General features: G+C 35.5%; 5 protein-coding genes across 5 annotated transcripts; 2 read left to right on the top strand and 3 right to left on the bottom strand.

The window, feature by feature from the left end:
• Nucleotides 1–269: 269 nt before the first annotated feature.
• On the bottom strand, nucleotides 270–2,879 carry LOAG_00563 (hypothetical protein; the record flags this gene model as incomplete). The annotated part of the gene is made up of 6 exons (XM_020445476.1): nucleotides 2,695–2,879; nucleotides 2,276–2,446; nucleotides 1,891–2,066; nucleotides 1,418–1,614; nucleotides 677–900; nucleotides 270–491 (listed from the first exon to the last, which is right to left on the bottom strand). The coding sequence occupies exons 2-6, from the start codon at nucleotides 2,426–2,428 to the stop codon at nucleotides 270–272; spliced, it is 972 nt and encodes a 323-aa protein (XP_020304070.1). The 5' UTR covers nucleotides 2,429–2,446; nucleotides 2,695–2,879.
• Nucleotides 2,703–2,912, bottom strand: LOAG_00562 (hypothetical protein; the record flags this gene model as incomplete). Its single annotated transcript, XM_003136102.1, has 1 exon — nucleotides 2,703–2,912. The coding sequence occupies one exon, from the start codon at nucleotides 2,910–2,912 to the stop codon at nucleotides 2,703–2,705; it is 210 nt and encodes a 69-aa protein (XP_003136150.1).
• Nucleotides 2,913–4,475: 1,563 nt separating this feature from the next.
• On the bottom strand, nucleotides 4,476–5,536 carry LOAG_00561 (hypothetical protein; the record flags this gene model as incomplete). Its single annotated transcript, XM_020445475.1, has 3 exons — nucleotides 5,283–5,536; nucleotides 4,718–4,942; nucleotides 4,476–4,640 (listed from the first exon to the last, which is right to left on the bottom strand). Exons 1-3 carry the CDS (start codon nucleotides 5,508–5,510, stop codon nucleotides 4,476–4,478), a joined length of 618 nt encoding a protein of 205 aa, XP_020304069.1. The 5' UTR covers nucleotides 5,511–5,536.
• A 701-nt stretch (nucleotides 5,537–6,237) lies between these two features.
• LOAG_00560 (hypothetical protein) lies at nucleotides 6,238–7,541 on the top strand (the record flags this gene model as incomplete). Its single annotated transcript, XM_003136100.1, has 4 exons — nucleotides 6,238–6,319; nucleotides 6,597–6,635; nucleotides 7,091–7,231; nucleotides 7,426–7,541. Coding segments are annotated over 3 exons (123 nt in total). The 3' UTR covers nucleotides 7,093–7,231; nucleotides 7,426–7,541.
• Nucleotides 7,542–11,683: 4,142 nt separating this feature from the next.
• Nucleotides 11,684–18,106, top strand: LOAG_00559 (AGC/RSK/P70 protein kinase). The gene is made up of 12 exons (XM_020445474.1): nucleotides 11,684–12,140; nucleotides 12,324–12,406; nucleotides 12,615–12,652; nucleotides 12,958–13,078; nucleotides 13,341–13,481; nucleotides 13,731–13,853; nucleotides 14,677–14,788; nucleotides 14,952–15,156; nucleotides 15,297–15,495; nucleotides 15,666–15,883; nucleotides 16,375–16,515; nucleotides 16,886–18,106. Exons 1-11 carry the CDS (start codon nucleotides 12,119–12,121, stop codon nucleotides 16,478–16,480), a joined length of 1,368 nt encoding a protein of 455 aa, XP_020304068.1. The 5' UTR covers nucleotides 11,684–12,118; the 3' UTR covers nucleotides 16,481–16,515; nucleotides 16,886–18,106.
• The last annotated feature ends 131 nt before the right edge of the window (nucleotides 18,107–18,237 follow it).

The raw sequence follows: 18,237 nt of genomic DNA, 5'->3' as shown, positions 1-18,237 counted from the left end.
AGTGAAATCTTACTGATCTGGTCGCATCTGCTGAAAAAGATTATCAGCACTGCAAAGCAAATTATCATTACTGGATTGAATTTTTTACACGCGAAGTGTCGGTGGTGGAGTGGTTCAACTATATGTCCGTGTGTCAACAATTGATATTCGGAATCTCAGTGCTGCCTGAGTGGCGGTAATGATTAGAAATTTATAATTGTTTGAGAAGCCGATGAGAACATCACTGCAAATGTCTGAACCAATGAACCGCTTTTTGTTTCAGATCCCAACTAATAGGTAACGTGATAGATCTCAGAGCTGACTGAGAAACACAATTTCTGCCCGAGGTTTAGGTGGCAGCAGTCCTGAAACTGGGTAACAGCTTTTTCAGCTTCCTGTCCTTGTGACCCTTCAAATGACCCTTTTTTCTCGTGAGCATTATTAGTCCCAATTTTAAAAAATGTGATACGGAAAAATATGGTAAAAAGAAGTGTGATAAAATGTGACTCCTTCTATCAAAAAAAGTTTGACAGAAAGAAATGTGATGAGATAGAAATCACAAAAAGATGTGATATTTAAAAAAAATGTAGTAGAGTGTGGTAAAAAAGTGGCTGGTAAAATATGATAGAAAAAAATCCTCTTCCTTCCCTAGAGATCCACCTTTGTATTGTTGAGGTACCAATTAAATCCTACTTACTGTGCTGGTAGGAAGATTATTTTCGTTTCCATTTACAGTGGAATCCATTAATTCTGCAGAGGACATTGTCATACCGCTTTCAGTAGATAATCGACACCTCAGTTTGTGCTCTATTTTTGCTTCGTCACTCGAGTGTTTCCAGACATTTCCAAAAACCTCACTTTCTCCGCTAGTTTCGACTGCCATTAAGAGTAATTTCTCACGTGGCACCGAATTTCGGAATTCTGCAACTGATTCGCGTTGATCGAGCTAATGTAGTTATGCTGATTGATTGATATTTCAAAATTCCTTTTTTCTTTTCTAGTCGAGAGGAAGAACGTGTAAGAAGACATCAATATATGATGATACTAGATGCAGGAAGACTCGCTAAACTTCAGACAACCATCCTAAGAGAAGGACAACTCTAACTCCAAAACCGGACGGATGGAGCTCTCTTAGCTTTGTAAAGCCATTCATCTAGTTAAGATACGTCCTGAGGACATCGCTGTCACCGTCCTAGCTCACTAGATTCTGGCAGATGAACTTTAGAAGGGTGAAACCAGTTCCGTGCACCCTATGCCTCACCTAAAAAATCCACTGCGCAGGCCCGAAGGATACATCCACATTTGTAGCGTTTGCACCAAATGTAAGTATAACTCTTTCCATCTTCGTTCGCAAAGCCTAGCCATTATAATGATGGTTTATAACCCAAATTTGTGACAAAAAATTTCAAACTATTAATAATTGGAGAAAATTCTATACCATTTTGTAAATAAACTCGGATGAATTCAGTAGCACCGGGAGCAATAGTCCCAGTGCTTGGACGTACGCGGAACTTCTCTGGCGAGGTGATCTTGATTTTATATGCAACATTTCTAACACTTTCATTCTTCAAAACCACGATATCCGCCATATCGTTTTCACCATTTACGTAATTCAGTGTCAACTCTTCACGTGGGCTAAATTTCATTGGTATTTGAAAAAAAATTTGTTGCATTTTGAAGTCAGTTTAGATTTGATGAAAACATGTGCATGAAGAGACAAAGGTGTTGTAACAGAGATAATCAGTACTTCTGCATATGCTTAAAGATGCATCTATCATTGTGGCAATCAAGTTCACTTTAATGTGTAAGTGTGCATACATGTATTTGGATTAAGATTATACATATTGGTAAGCTTTTTTTAATGCGAAGATGCGTGTGTGTTCTAATGAGAAATATATGAAAAAAACTAACCAGATGGAAAGAAATTTGACCTTAGCATAATCTTTCGCTGGAGTGTGTAAGCGTGTCTCAGCCAAATGTCGTAAAGCTTGAGGTAAACCATTTCGCTTAGTGATGGAAGGTACAAGCTGTGATGCAGAAGTTAACGAAGTGCCTCGATTTGTGTCTTCTTCCTCAAATGTGACGGACTGCAAAATGTTCTTTCGCTACAATTGCGTAATTTCAAAGATCATGGCTGTGAAAGGCTTGCTGTTCTGCTAACACAAAGTGAAAACATAATAAAAAAGGCTTGTGAAATGCTAATTCGTCCAACAGAATCTGCGCTTTCATTCTTCCGACCGGAAAATTATGAGGATAATTAAGTTCAAGTCCATGCAATCAAATTAACAAAATATACCCTTTTAAAGCCCAACTTATTGAAATATGTTGTACTGTTGGAGGATACATCACCACTGTCTGTAATATCGTTTTGAAGTGTATGTTGTTCATCGTCATTTATAGGTTCATTCGAAGGCGACTGTTGTGGTATGCATCTAGCAAGTTCATCCATTGTGAATATAAAACTATCCTGAAATATCCAGTGCTGAAAAAACTGATAAATTATTCATGTGCACTGAGTGATAGGAGATGTTTTACTGCGTTATTCATTTAAATCTATCCAATTAAATTAAAGACTATTCCGCAAGTCAAACCCATGTGAATTTAAATTCGACTCATCCATAACCTGAATTTCAGTGCACTGATAGCTTCAAATCATTGTAGGAAGTAAGTCCTTTTTCATTAGCAGATGCAAATATATAATGATGCATCAATTACTTCAATGATTATGCATAATTAATAGGTGCCATCAAAACTGTTATATCAGCCAACGCAGTTTCCTTCATCAGCAGCGGCAAAAGTGCAAGACCAGGGAATGACATCGATTTGCATGCAGCCGTCACGATATCGATGTGCAAACAGTCATCAGAAATCGATGTGCAAACAATCATCAGAATATTGATATGTCCGGGCCAAAAAAAAATCCGCTTGATCATTGGTTCAACTTTAGCAATTTTGGTTTACGATGGTCTGACAACTCTTGCTTTGACCACAACTACCGTTCACCGTTCTTAGAGAAATAAGATGGTCAATTCGGATTTAGGAGTTAGCGGGAGAAATGTCAATGTACTCACTCCATACCTACATATATGCATCGCATTTAGAGCTCATTTCAAGCCTACTTGAAAAGCTGAAAGGAGGAAACAGAGTGAAAGATTTAAAATGATTCGTAACAAAATACCGCGTCACGCGAAAATTTCTGACAGAAATGTAAACAAAAAGTAGTCTTTCGAAATGCTTCTAAAAGTATATAGTGAAATAAATAATCCAAGGAGAGAAGATAGGAAGCGCTTTTTAGGAGCAGCAGTGTCTGCTATAAACACAATATACTTCCTGTGCCACTAATGTCTCTGTTACACACTGCTAAGCTAGGATCTCCACAAATTCAAAGATTTCTTTAATCGAAAATTTAAAAAATATTGAAAAAATTTAGAAAGCTGCTAAAGAAGTGATCCAGACAATGCAGAATTTCAATTTGACGAATTTCAATTTCAACTGAAGATGTGATTCCAGACAGCGCAGAAATTCCAACTTAACGAAATGTCTTTGCTGCATCCGAATTGACGTACTCCATTCATTATTAACAGTTTATTTTTACAAGTAGCTAATTCCTTGATTTCAGATACCACTAAGATTATAGGAATTTTAAAGTAAGAACTGTGTGGAAAGAAAACAAATGAAGTTAAATTACCTCAAGAAAATCCACTCCCAGATTAGGGACTTCATAAATTGATATTTCAAGGGTTGCTGGAACCATAACTTCTTCTACCGTAAATAATTTCATTAAGTTCTTATCAAGAGCAAAATGTAAGGTAAAACTAAAAATTTTATCAATCTCACAAGTTTAAAAAGCCATCAATTACTTCTTACATTAAAATTAAATGCAAAGTAACAAATGACGAGTAATCAGTTATCCCAGAAGAATTCCACTTAATTCTGAGAAAATGGTGTAGCCAGAGTAATAGTCACTGAATAATTAAACTGTAAAACTGGTAATAGGATTTAGGAAGTGGTAGAGGCTGTTGCACTATTGTTGCTCTATTGATAAGAAATTGTAAGAAATTCAAAAATATAAATTTCAAAAGACTAATTATTAAAATAAATTGAGCTATCAAACTTTCGTAAACATATATTTGTATATGCGATACAGAAACAATCTTTCTTCAACTATCGGAAAAACGAAACAGCAAACTTCGTTTTCAAGATCTTCTGAACTGTCATAATTTAATAACTCACGATTTATTCAACCTTTTTGACTGAGATACTGGTTACTATTTCATTCTTGTGGGTAGAAGACTTAAGTCTACACTATATTGCATGAAAATTCAGCACTTTACGCTTGATTACTCTCCTCATAGAAGAATTGAGATCGCTAATGAATCCAGGGCTATAGATTATTCTCCTTTTTTAGACAACTTTTGGATTTTGAAGTGATTTTGAATAATCATATGAAGTCGTTTGAAAATAAATTACTTCCAAGATTTAAAAACCTAAAAACTCTAAATTTTTTTACAATTTGCCCAATTTACTTCCAACATTTCTAAATGATGCGGAAGCGCCACAAGTTCTGAATCCATACAAGGCTGAATTTCCAAATAAACAAAAGGAAGACAATTCAGAAAGCCATAACCTAAATCATCTAAATTTTTTTCATTTTTTTGGATCTGCAAATAACTAAACTGTTATTTCGGGTTCCTGCTAAGGTATTAGTTTCAAACTGTATTATCATTGAAAACCATACCTGGCCACCATAACGTTTTGGAATGTATGGCAGTGGTACATGTGCTGAAAGTGAAGAACGTCTGACATATTGAAGGAGACGTTGCATTTCAGGTGACATCCAGGTGCGTAACAGTATCCAGGATGCTTTCAACAATCCCGGATTTTCGAAAATTAGCAGTGACGTTAGGCAACTTGGGTAGTAATATTTGCATGAACGAACAATGAATTTAATCAAATCCAAATCCTATAATTTCCCTCCATACTATTTACAGACACAAAGTATAGGTAATAACACAAAGTATAGGTAATACAAGAAATAATACTAAGATACATACTTCCGTTTTTTACGAAGTTTCTGAATTCTTAAGCATGTGTTTCCCTTTTCCTCACTAATTTCTAGTGTTTGTAATTTTTCCAACATGTAATAATTCCATTCATAAATAACCAATTTGATTAAGACTACTAGTTTTTGAACAGTCATATGACTAAATGACACATATGTTTCTAACGATTTATTTACTTAAATGATCATTGCCGAAACATACTGTCTAAATATTCGTATGATATTAATGACAATTTCTTACCATGTTTTGCAAACAACACGATGACATGTCAAATAGCAATGTGATCGGTGCTGCTTGCAGTTCCATTGTATGTCGTTCAAGCCAATAAATTATTAATTTATCACTGTTTTGTTGTCCGATAACATGTTGCCGCATATTTATCCAAACTTTAAAAAAGATTTCTAATGTCATGGAGTATATTCTATTTGCTTCATTTTTATTTGCGTTCAAATAGAATGAGAATATCATTACATTTCTCGTATTACTGCTATCACTGTTATCATTATCATAGTTATCAATACTCACCATCTGTGATAGATAATTAAGCATAGACCTGGGACTTGATCTTACATCTCATAACTAAAGTCAACTTACGTATTGATGAACCATTGCAATCTTTACCGTGTATATACGCCAAACCCCTATCTAACAGTGGTTTAAGTTCCAACAAACTGATATCTGCAAATGGTAAATGTTGACCAGAAGTCACATTGAGATGTTTGACGGTAAGTAGAAAATAATAAGCTTATAAGACATGAGTTTGTGAAGTAGTGAATTTGTTTTCGATTTTTTGAAATATGTACAAACAATTTTACTATCAACACAGAAGGAGCGCCGCCACTTGAGACACTCAACAATCACCGCGTATGTCACATCCACGTCATAATGATACGCAAGAAGAAATGACAATGGCCACCAGTCTTCGGCGAATATTCGGTTCACGTCATTCTTGACTGCTTTGACCTCATCGATAGACTGTTTAACAATTTCTCTTATTTAAAATAGCTCTATCCGACCACGCATTGCCACAGCAACGCATGGCCGGTGTTGGCAAAAAAAAGAAAACACAACACTTAATGGATTACCAAAACCAAATTGCGTTAAAATAAAATATATAGGATATTAATTGAACAAGACGATGCAACCCTGCAAGCAAAATTAAGGTGATGATAAGGATGTAAGCTAACAATGGGGAATGTCAGAAAGAGATTTCGATGTTTTCGCACGCCTGCAGTATGGGCCATGGGAAGCGCCAGATAACTTCCATGATGACCCTGGTCGGGCTTCCAAAAGCTCTCCATATATATATATATATATATATATATGTACATACTATATATACTCAAGAAAGCATGATTCTACCTGTTACAGATATTACATCTATATAAGAGGTATATGAGAACAGGCGCACATTCGAACGCAACGTCGTGCCAAAATTACAAAACAATCGGTGAAGAATTTTCGGAGATTTAGGGTTAATAACAAGAAAGTGAACATTTCATTTTATGTAAATCATGTGACTTGAATGAAAAATAAATACTTTTGAATTTTAAGAATTGGCACTATGGACGATGGTTGATGGCTACTCGGCCTGTATGTTTAGCTGAGCCTATATAGAGATGCTTAGTTCTGAAGTTATTCATCAAATTTTCTTGACCGGTTTTTTTTTTTTAAATAAATGAGCAACCTTCCGTAGGCGTATTCGTAAGGCTTGTAACACTTCATAGCATTCTTCGTCGGCTGTCATAACCATCGAATATAACAACAACTGGTGGAAGACGTGGGATCGCACAAATGAAGTTATGTTATGTGTGTATGTCTGATGTGTATGTGCGCGTATGTGTGTATGTGCTATTAGTTTAAGATGTTTGTTTAATGTATCAATCGGAAAGTTCGAACTTTGAGCAGCGACAAAGCTAGCCATTATAGTAGCAGATAGAGGTAATCGTATAATTAGAAGCAGCAATAAAAATAATGAATTAGATTGATCCATAACTCAGGGATTAAAATTCCAAAAACTTTGGTACAAAATCAATCTTGACATTTAGGATGTCAAGCTAAAAAGTGGAAGTTTTATTTAGCACAGACAGTAAGAGACAAATTCGCAACAATGAATATGAAAGGACTCTTTGCATTGTTTGCAAACAAAAGATCTGTTCGAGGGGATGTCACACTGTCGATGGACACTGGTATGAGATGAAATGGCACTGATGGTCACTTGGGTAAAAACTGTTTTTGTGGATGGTGGTTTTATTGACAAGTAATAACGAATCACGCCTAGGAGTGATTAGCGGTGATATGAGTGACGATGATATTTACACAGCGAATATTAGCACATAAAAAGAATGCAAAAGCATTATTCGCTTGCTCTTTGTTATCCGAGTCTGTCCTTTGTTTGATCAGCGAGTGGCGGTATCCATTAGTGACAATGGCGACGGTTCGTACGCTTTATTTGTTATAACTTCTATGGCTCGTCTCGAAAGCGAACCGATGGTATGATGCGTCTCTTTCTCACCTCGAAAAAAGAAGGGTAAACTAGGGAAAGCCTACTGTAACGATGCAGACGCAATCGGTGCTTCAGAATCTAGTGATCCGTGTTTTCTGATTAATGTTGAAACTTCAACTTGCGTCGTTGTTTTTGAATAATGAAATTATCAAGTGAGGAATTGCTAGCCGGAAGAAGTATAGTCTGTCACGTGAACAATGTATGGGGAATGCAATGACAATGTCAACAAAAATTCATTCATTTTTCAATATGTTAGGCCGATGAGAAGTAGTGGAGCTGCGGCCGTGAGGTGAGATGGTGAGATCGTAAGGTGAGATAGATGGCAGGGAATCCTATCATTAATCATAACGCAAGCTTAATATCAAACCGTTTCCCATCTCACAGATAAATGTGAAGGGGTTAGCCGATCTCCTGTTCTCAGGTCAATTAATCACTTTCTTGCTGGTCAACGATTATTCCTGCACTCATTTGTTCGATTGCTACACGTCCTACGTTCTATCTCCTTCTCGCGATTCTCCTAAAAGACATCCAGGGTTCCTCGTATTGCATAAGGACCTTGAATGAGATCAAATAAGTGCTTGTGGTGAGGAAAATCCCTGCTGACTTGGCACTTGTTAACCTTCGCTCGATGACACGATTTTCGTTTTTATATGACGCTCCCCTCACTTACGCTGGCATGCAGCTCGAAATGGATGACATAAATAAGAAGGCGGAGTATATGTCCGCTTGCAGACTGCATGCCAAAGTGTCCTCCAAACTTCCGCCTGCCCAGATTTTGGCTAACTGACATACATATAGACAGACATTGAATGCCGTCTCACTCCGCTAATGCGAGGAACAATTGATTGCAAAGAGGTCTTGTGACACTGTTCGCACACACATAGGCATGCCAGACATGCACACGTACTGAGACATTCATAGACGGATAGACAGATGGATGGAAGTGTGCACTATAGGTTCTTCAACTTATTTCTGGGTATACACGTCTCTCTGGCTGTACCGTGGCTGTACCACTTGCTTTTTGTCAGGCAGCAGATGAAGTTGAAATGAAGAAAACAGACGTCGAAGTCTTATCCTATTCGTTTATATCTTTATGTAGGCGCTTTTGGCTTATCTTACTCTAGCCATAAATTTTAGTGGTAGTGGTTATACTTTTTTTAAAGTACTGCCTGAAATTTTGGTCTGCGTAAAGTAAGAATTAATTCTCGAAGACTGTGCTGTCGATTATTTTTGGTTTCAAACAATTGGAAGGTTTCTGAGAATTACTTTCTTGAATGCTTCCATTCATTCACTTCTTTTAGAAGAGAGTTGGCATCCACTTCAAATACTGTATTTTCTGATTTAGCATATATTTGAGAATATTTTACTCATGGATTTTCTTTAGATAAGAAAAATCTTTCACTTCGGTGGGCTATTTATTAGGGACCGAGTAAAAAAACAGAATTTAGACAGAAATGCGTGGGAAGATGCAGGAAATGAGTGTTCTGTGCTGTTTTCTTTCTCCCTTGTCTGTCATAGTTCAGTCCTATTTACATATCAGTTGATCAATTTTTTCAATTGTCCTTCAAGGGGCGTCCTTACACGTAACGCTCTTGCGCACGATCGTTACATTTCATTGTTCAAGTCATGAACCAACATCAAGCGCAACATCGTGAAATGATAAGATGTAAATGCTAAAGCAGTATTCCTTTCGTCTCACTTTGACCGACTGATTCAAAAAACTTGGGGTAAATTCCGATTGCTGTAATGGGTGGGGAACTGGTTTATAACGTGAAACAGAGTGTTTGTTTGGATGCTTGTCAATTTATATACCATTGGAAAATTTATGCCGTAACTTGCGCAAATTGCCGTGAGGTTCTCTATGAAGGAAGGTTTCTTTCCAGTTATAAATTTGAGCAAGGGATGGAAAATGTAGGAATAAAGAACGACACGATACTGCTCCCGTCGAAGAACCATCGCAAGAGGGGATATTGTGTGTGGAAAGGATCAGAACGGTTTTGTTCTGGTATGTTTTCCGTGCGATATCTGGATGCTGTCGATATTTCCCAGAGTGTTTTTGATATTGATGTATACTGGTGATGTTGGTGATATCGATCTCAACATGGAGAAGATGGGCAGTTCTCGGGTTTTCTTAATAATTCTCACGACTTCCGAAGTTTATATGCGTACGTCGTGTAACCCGTAGGAATTCATTATTTTCAGCAAGGATAATGAGTGGGTAATTACTGCTGTTTGGTTATCGTCGTTCTAGTTTGAATTGCTAAAGTTGAAGGCTGATGCTTGCTTTTTTTTGAACAATGAATCGCAAAAAGAATTTTTCGAATTGTAAAGAAAGTGGAATATTTATTATTCCATATGCTGACAATCTGTGTTTATATCACCGGTCTCAGTGTCAAATTTTCGATTGATAAAAATTCTTTAAGACGGCAGCATAAATCAGTCTGTAACATCCTCTTGTCAGTCCATCAATATCATCAAACCTTTCAGTAGTTTCACGAATTGCTTCCGTATGAATACCTGATAAGTGCAGTCAGAAAGTTTGAAAGTTTTTTGAGTGGCTCAGACAAGTAAGGTAAGATGAATAGGATGTCTATTTTGTTCATAAATGAAAAATTGTTGTGCAGAAAAAGTAGGCGATTCAAATGGAAAAGAAAGTAGAACAAAACTATGAAGCAAATAAAACAAGAAACTGCTCTCTTGAAATTGAGTATGCAGTTAATCGTGTAGAATCAATTCGGGCTGGTTTATATAATTTAAAATTCATCGTTGCTTTTATGAATAATAAATTAAGTCCTTCTGCGACATTTCATGTTTACCTTTACGGCAACATCTGATAGTATTCAATTTTCATTTATAATTTTTTATCAATTACTAAGAACGGCTTATCCATTCTAGTTTTCAAGCGTTAGATTGCTGTCTGTTGTAATGAGACGAACATTGTGACGAGAGATGGCAGATATATTGGATTTACTGCCAAAAAAGAAGTTTTAGTAGTGCTGTCCGATGTAAAGTTTTGGAGTGCAAAACGTCTTATGTTGCGGCCATTTGATGTTTTGTGCAGCGGATCTTTCAAAAGTCTGACGATTAGACACAGCGGACAATTTTTGATGTTACTCATTTAATCCAGGTAAAGTTCTAAAAGCTCGCGTTCCACTATCTTCCCTTTGTGGAAATGAAAACATAATGGGGTGGCAGAGGGGAGGAGAGAGAGAGTTAAAAGATCCTGCTTTGTATGTATCTGTTAACTCTATGAGATGTTATCACTATTATTAGTACCCGTCATACAAGTGCATTTCGAATAAGCAGGTGCTTTTTAATTGCTGGTTAATTCCAAGTAAAACTGAAGACGCGAATAATGCTTTAAACTTGCTTATATTGCCAGCGTGGAATTGTTTATATTGCCAACATGTCCTGACTGTTGACTTTTTTTGATACTGGAACGATGTTTAGGTATATGTGTGGATTAAGTTTTGTTTTGCTAAGAGGAAATGAGGAGTTCTTCATTAGTGATCAAAGAGTAGAATTCCCGAAAGCGATGAATCAGTGAATTATTTCAAATTCATAGGTGGAATTCGTTTCTTACTGCTTTGAGGTATGAAGTATGAGTTTGATTGTGTGTACATTTCTGATTCAGGTCTGTTGATATGGAACAACATTGCTAGGAACAAGGATATGATATGTTTCCAGCGATATAGGAATAGAATAATCGATAAATTAGTAGTAGGTCATGAGTGGAAGGAAATTCGCTATTATAGTCTATCAATTGGAAGGCATTTGGTGCTCGTTTATTGATATCTTTCGCAAGATATGTTGCGAAGTGACTACTTTTCTTTTGCTAGCTATCTTTTGTTACTTTTCACTGACCACATCTTTTGCAGCAGAGAACAATTAGGTATATTCATAATTGCAAGAGCGAAATTAATAGTCTATCGAATCCTTTAGAATTTTTCAGTTTGATTTTTGAAGCACAAGATGTATTATTTAGTCATTGTAACTTTGACGCATAAATGCTTTGTCTAAGCCTATAGACGACTAATTTTATCACTGCATTTGTACTAGTTTTATTAGTGGGTGATGTAAAATCTTCATCGTATTCGTTTTGGTTGCGCTTTTATAGAGGTCATAGTATTATTTTTTCTTTAACAGATTGAAACCTAATTGCATTTTTAATCTTTTGTAGCATCTTTCAGCGACTTATACAAATAATTTCAGTAGGAATAAACAAGGCAGTAGAGATCACTGCATCAAACTGATCATAGTTTATTTTGTGGGAAATAACGATAAACTGTTTTTATTGGTATTGTTAGCAGTTGCATGATAAATTAGTTGATTTTCTATTCTCTAGTTTTTTCGGCAGTATAGCTGCGATCTGCAGGTCTAGGTTGAATCGCCTTTACTTTATGAAGTTTTGGGATTTTGGCTTGTTCTTTTTCAGAAATGTATTTAGCTTGAATTGTATTTTCCAGTTAGTCAGGTTCGTTTATCTAATTTTTTACTGTGATTTTTGCTGGTGTCTGGATGATCTATTGGCATTGTTTATTGATTGCAGTAATTTGAAAAAGCACACATAATGGCAGGTGTTTTCGATATTGGTAAGTAAAAGTTAGACTTTTTCTTTTACTGAAAATATTAATAAAACTTATTTACCTCTGTATTTGCTAATCGAAGAGGACATAATGAAGAATTCAAAAGAGATGTGTGTACAGAGTATTGGAATAGCCTTGATTTCAATTTTTGATATGTATAAAATTGAGAAAAACACTAATCCTTTACAGAATTGAATGACCATCAAACTAGTGCAGCAGTGTTGGGTGATGAAGTGATGGAAGAAGATAATGAGTATATCGATGTTGAAGATGTTGGTTTTTCCAAACTAATGTACAAGTGAAAGTTTTTATCATTTAGTTTGGACTTAAAGTCATACATACAAATCACAAGTACTTACGAGATTTCCTGTCAGAAATCGGTCCAGTCAGTATATGCTTTCTTTAAAATCGACTCTTACTTTGGCTTTTAATCAAGTTGATGTAGTACTTCGAGGTCCTCTAACAAATGTGTATTTTCAGGGGCATATCAGTTCACCTCCACCGAGCTCATCCTACTTGTAAGTTCCAGGTTTAGTTCCGAGAAATATGTCGCTTTTTGATGACAATATGAGTTAAAGATATCTTTTTTTCGCATCATCAAACGGTATCATGACAAGTATACAAATATTTGTTAAATTTTGATAAGATCCTGAGAACTACAAGTTCGGGAGCATTTCTGATTGTTACGTTTAGTTTCTTTGTTTAAAATGACTGTTTATGGATTCTAGCGAGGATTTGTTTGTATCATCCAGTTGAAGGAAGAAGATGATATTGCTTTTTTTTTGCTTTCAATTGTCCTCAGTTATCACTTCGTCTGTTTCAGGGAGGATCCATATATCGAAAAAATTGATTTGGATGAATCAACCGTTAATCCGCCAAATACACGCTTAGGCCCAGAAAATTTCCAGTTGCTCAAAGTTTTGGGAAAAGGGGGATATGGAAAGGTATGATGGATTTGATGATTTGCAGCATCGTCACCATCATCAGCTGGACAGCTTAACTGGATGATTTAATATTTTAATTATATGGATGAAATTTTTTCCAGCAGAAAGATGTTTTTAGTTGTTGTGGAAAGGTAGAATATTGTAATTCACGTTGCTGAGGTTCTAAAAATAGGAGTTGTATTTCTTTATTGAGCTGTGGTTTTGAGAATATTAACTAACAGTTATGCGTGGACGCAAATATAGAGTGGTAGCATTATTCCAGGTATTTCAAGTTAGGAAGATTAATGGAAAAGATGAAGGGAGGATTTTTGCGATGAAAGTGTTGAAAAAGGCGACAATTATCAGAAATCAGAAGGATACGGCTCATACAAAAGCAGAAAGGAATATTTTGGAAGCAGTAAAGGTTAGCTTAAATGTCACTCTTGCTTGGCGGGATGAAAGCAATGTAGAATGAATGAATTGGCAATTTTCGGAATTTAAATTTTGTTCTTTAACGCCTTGGAATTCAGATTTTTTTTTTCAGGGAAGCTTTCAAAGAAAAATAAGCTGAAATTGACCAGTATAAAATTCTCTGGATTATCCATATCAAAGCTACTAAGTTTTATGATAGTCATTTGGTGACTTATTAAATTAACAGTTGTTTAATTTTCAGAGTCCATTTATATGTGACCTTCTTTACGCTTTTCAAACAGGCGGCAAATTATATTTGATTTTGGAGTATTTAAGTGGTGGCGAATTATTTATGCATTTGGAGCGTGAAGGACTTTTCATGGAGGCAATCTTTAAATTTACTTAATTTTTTCACTTTCAAATTTCTGTTGGTGAAGTTTTTTATTAAAGTGCAAACATTCCAAAAATTTTTTAAACAGTGAATTAGAAGTATGCAAAAAATCATTTATGGAGCAATTTATTAAAACTCGTAATATCCTTTCTACTTTTATCAATATTTTTCAAATACAGTGTTAGATAGATTTGCCAAGAGAAATGAGATGATTTTTGGGATTGAGGGAGTGTACAATATAGCTTATTCGGGAATTATCACATCGAATGATTAAGATGGATTTTCTGACTGTGTGATGCTTGCCTGATAAGGAAACTTGTTTTGTTTCTGTATTATAAATGTCATGGCAATATTTGTATAGCTGTTTAATCATTTCCATCGATATTTGCTTCAAAACTGTAAACTTAATGGTGTTCATGAATGAGTGAAAAGAAGGGATGAGAAGAATATCGGTATTTGAATATATTTTTCAAATATAATCCTGGAAATTATTCTGGAAGTTTCTGCTAGCTCATTCAGTTAAGGAATGTATTTCTCTTTCCAAAAAATTAGTAAGAGTTATGCGATATCTCAACAATACGGTCAACTAGTTATTTCTGTTGTTCCATCATTAATTATTTTTTCATCTTCAAAAAGCAGGATAATTCAGACTGCGAAATGCTGAGGTTGTAAAGCGATTAACTATTATAGCGGAATAGGTTCGGATCGGTGAACTTATTTTGATGCAACTATCTCGGAAAAGGACTCCTTTCCATGTGGCAGCTGGCAATCTAAAACCATAAAAAGAAAACTGGATTTGTATTTTATATCCTTACAGGACACTGCGGCATTTTATTTAAGTGAAATAGTTTGTTCGTTAGAGCATCTCCATCGACAAGGAATCATTTATCGCGATCTGAAGCCAGAAAATATTTTACTTGATAGTCGAGGTTAGTTGCATTTTTAATCCATTAATGCAAATATTTGATTGCGAATATAAAGTAAGCGGTTTACTAATATTTTTTGCAGAAAGAATATAAGTGAACCCGCTTAATTTCATCATGTAAGATTTTGCTAATCAAACATTTTATTCTTAAAAGCAAGGTTTTTCAGGACATGTGAAATTGACTGATTTTGGCTTATGCAAAGAGGCAATCGAAGGGGACCAGAAAACGCACACATTTTGTGGTACTATCGAATACATGGCACCAGAGATACTGATGAGAGTTGGGCACAATAAAGCAGTGGACTGGTGGAGTTTGGGTGCATTGACATATGATATGCTTACTGGTGGTCCACCTTTTACAGCTGATAACAGGTTTTATCGTTTCAATTCCTTTATCCATTTAAACTTAAGATTGCATTGTCAAGTTTTCAGTATGAAACAGCGCTATGTGAATATATGAGAAAATTTTACCATGTTCGCATGCTTTTTGGAAATTATACTTCATATTTTAGGAAGAAGACGATCGATAAAATCTTAAAAGGACGGCTCACACTACCGTCGTTTTTGAGCATGGAAGCACGTGATTTGATCAAAAGGCTGTTGAAGAGACATGTTGAAACGAGACTTGGAGCTGGACCTGAGGATGCTTGTGAAATTAAACAACATTCCTTTTTCCGGTCTTTTAATTGGGATTTAGTCTACGCACGGAAGGTTGTGGCTCTGTTATGAAATTACTCGTTGTCTGTGAATTTCATCTGATAAAAAATCAGATGTAGTGCTGAACAGTATTCCCTTTCCTTCTCATATTTATGACCTTTGAAACCGAAAATAAGTCGCTGCAAATACTGTTCAATTTTTTTGAGTTTGTTTTCTGTTTGCAGTTGGAGCCACCATATAAGCCAAATATCACTTCGGAGGATGATGTGTCTTTATTTGATAGTAAATTTACAAAGATGACGCCAGTTGATTCACCTTGCGAGCAGAATATCTCGTTGTCAGTGAATCCATTCGAAGGTTTCACGTATGTTGCGCCAAGTGTTCTCGAGGAGATGCAGAAGCCAAAATTAACTAAAGCGCTATCGCCAATTAAAAATCAGTGGTACGTATAATTCATTTGCAGGAGATGAAAATATTGAGTTCCGGTGAATGTTTATGTCTTGTCCGCTCGGGACTTCGATTATTAACATTTCTGTGTTTTAAAACCTCTCTTTTCTATTTCCTCCGTTTTTTGTATTAGCTTAATAGAAAACTCTCAAGTCAGGTCCTCCCACTCGTCATCTGTGGTGGTCTGAAAACATATGCGTACAAACTTACAGAGAGAAATTCAGGTTGCGAATTATTAATGCATATTTCCTTATGCTATCGGGTAGGACTATCGTTAGCAGAAGTATACTGATGCCTCAAAGGTAATACTGAAGTAGTTTGAAAGTAAGAGTCTCTTTTCAACCACTTTTTCAGGAATGTAAGCGTAAAAATTGAGAAATGAATTAATATGAAGTGGATTAATTAGATCACGAAAGTGAGTATTAGAGTATATAAAGTCCACATAATTATTACTAGAAAGCTGTAATATGTCTAATACTTTTTCAGTTCGCCGATAGTCTATTCAGATGGTGATATAGCGTCGAATGTTTTAAGCAATCGAGAAGATGCGATGGATATTACCACCACTTCACCGAAATTCATGTACGCCTGAAGTCGACTTTCTTTACTAATTATTTCATTCTACAGGTGATTCTGTTACTTAATCTTTAAAACATTTTTTCAAGGAAATGCACTTTGTTTCGTCTTAGTAACTTATCATTTCTGAAATATTATCATTTTGCCTTGATTTTCATTTAACGTTTCAATTGCCTTATTATCGCACAGTACTTGCGACCCATTAGCTTTTGGTTTTTTTGTTAAGCTTTTTTGAGGATAAAAAACTGATATGCACAATGCGGTGTACGATAATGTGAGACAAAAAGGAGCCTCAGACTTTTTAGGTTCAATTACTTTATGATGTTTGAGACTAAGTACAGTTTTGTAATGTTGGAGAATCAAATTTTGTTTTTGTGTTCGTTTAGATTTTGATTTGAACCTAATTCTTTCAATGTTATAGATCAGAATTATGGTCTGACAATACAAAGGTGAAATTATAGCCTGGGAGTTCGTAGCAAGTTTCAATATTTTATTTCGGACAGGATGTCTTCTGTAATTCGCGCCAGAAAGCTTCAGGCGTATTCATATACTGCAGTGCCTTTTTCTGTCCCTTATGATTTTGCTAACATTGTTTTTCTTTTATTTTTGACGGAATAGCGTCATATTTGCTCATTTAAATGATTTTTTCTTTATCTTGGTGCGAATGTTTTTGAGCATCTGCTGGATTGAACTAATGAATTCAATGTTGGAATTAATGTCATTTTATGGAAATTTATTTCTTATTTGTACCTGAATTTTCTGTTTATGATTGTTGCTGTTAATATTGGAGTCTTCTATTTCAGTAGAGCTACTGAAAAGCGGTTCCGATTTTGGTGAGGCAAATTCATTGAACAATAAATAATTTGGAATATACGAAAACTTTCATATTAGGTATACATATTTCCATATAATACGAGAAGTTGTGAAGCAATCAGTTCTGACAGTGATGTTAAAGAATTGCTAGTTTACGCAGTGGGGTTATGTGCGTATAGTTACGTGCTTGGCTTCAAACTTAACTCTTGATAACCTGGACTTCAATTGTTGAAACAGCAACTGGTACTTTTAATGAACTGATAAGTCACTTGTGGTTGTTGTTGCAGTTCCTTTTCATCCATTTCTCCAACATCGTTTTTTGCTTCAGATTTATCCTTTCGTTCCTATTTAGATTTTAATTTTTATGCAGGAAATGAACGAATGATAAAAGCCTTGAGGAATTATAATAGCTCACACAAAATGAGGAAAGTCTCACATTACCCAGATTTTCCAGCCACCGCAGGAATAAGTTTAAGATTTGTGGATGTGAAATGGAATAAGCTTTGTCATTTTGGGACACTTTTACCTAAGAAGAAATTTATTTCATAATTCAGTTTAGTTTTGGGATTTCGGGAATTTTGCAGTTGTTGTGACGGGATTGCATGTAAAGTTCCCATGGTTTTGATTGTATCTATTGCATCACTTCGTCGTTTGTGGATATATAAATCCGTTAATATTTTAATATTTTGTGGATGTTCGTATTGTTTCGCAGTCAGCAACATTTTTTTGACGTAGAGAAAATTTGTTGAGCACTTCAAGTAAACACATATACTTCTTCCCTTTGTACATCGGATTCATAAGATTAAGACTTCGAATAAATACTTTTGACTGTTTTTATCAGAAGAATAGTTCTATGCAAATAACTAGCAATCATCTCTGAAGTTGGAGTTTCTGCCATATAAAATACGGGTAGTTTGAAAACCACAATACATTGGCTTGTAAATTTGACTCTATTAAACT

The sequence above is a fragment of the Loa loa genome (assembly GCF_000183805.2).
Source record: "Loa loa unplaced genomic scaffold supercont3.55, whole genome shotgun sequence".
Classification (NCBI taxonomy): domain Eukaryota; kingdom Metazoa; phylum Nematoda; class Chromadorea; order Rhabditida; family Onchocercidae; genus Loa; species Loa loa.
The sequence above is the reverse complement of the archived record's forward strand: the minus strand, read 5'-3'. Positions and strand labels throughout refer to the sequence as shown.

What these genes read in the sequence shown, in the direction of transcription:
- LOAG_00559 (XM_020445474.1), top strand. Translation starts at nt 12,119, where the DNA reads ATGGCAGGTGTTTTCGATATTG. An exon ending in GTGAAGGACTTTTCATGGAG is followed by an intron (nt 13,854 to 14,676) that starts GCAATCTTTAAA and finishes ATATCCTTACAG; the next exon opens with GACACTGCGGCATTTTATTT. An exon ending in TCGCCAATTAAAAATCAGTG is followed by an intron (nt 15,884 to 16,374) that starts GTACGTATAATT and finishes ATACTTTTTCAG; the next exon opens with TTCGCCGATAGTCTATTCAG.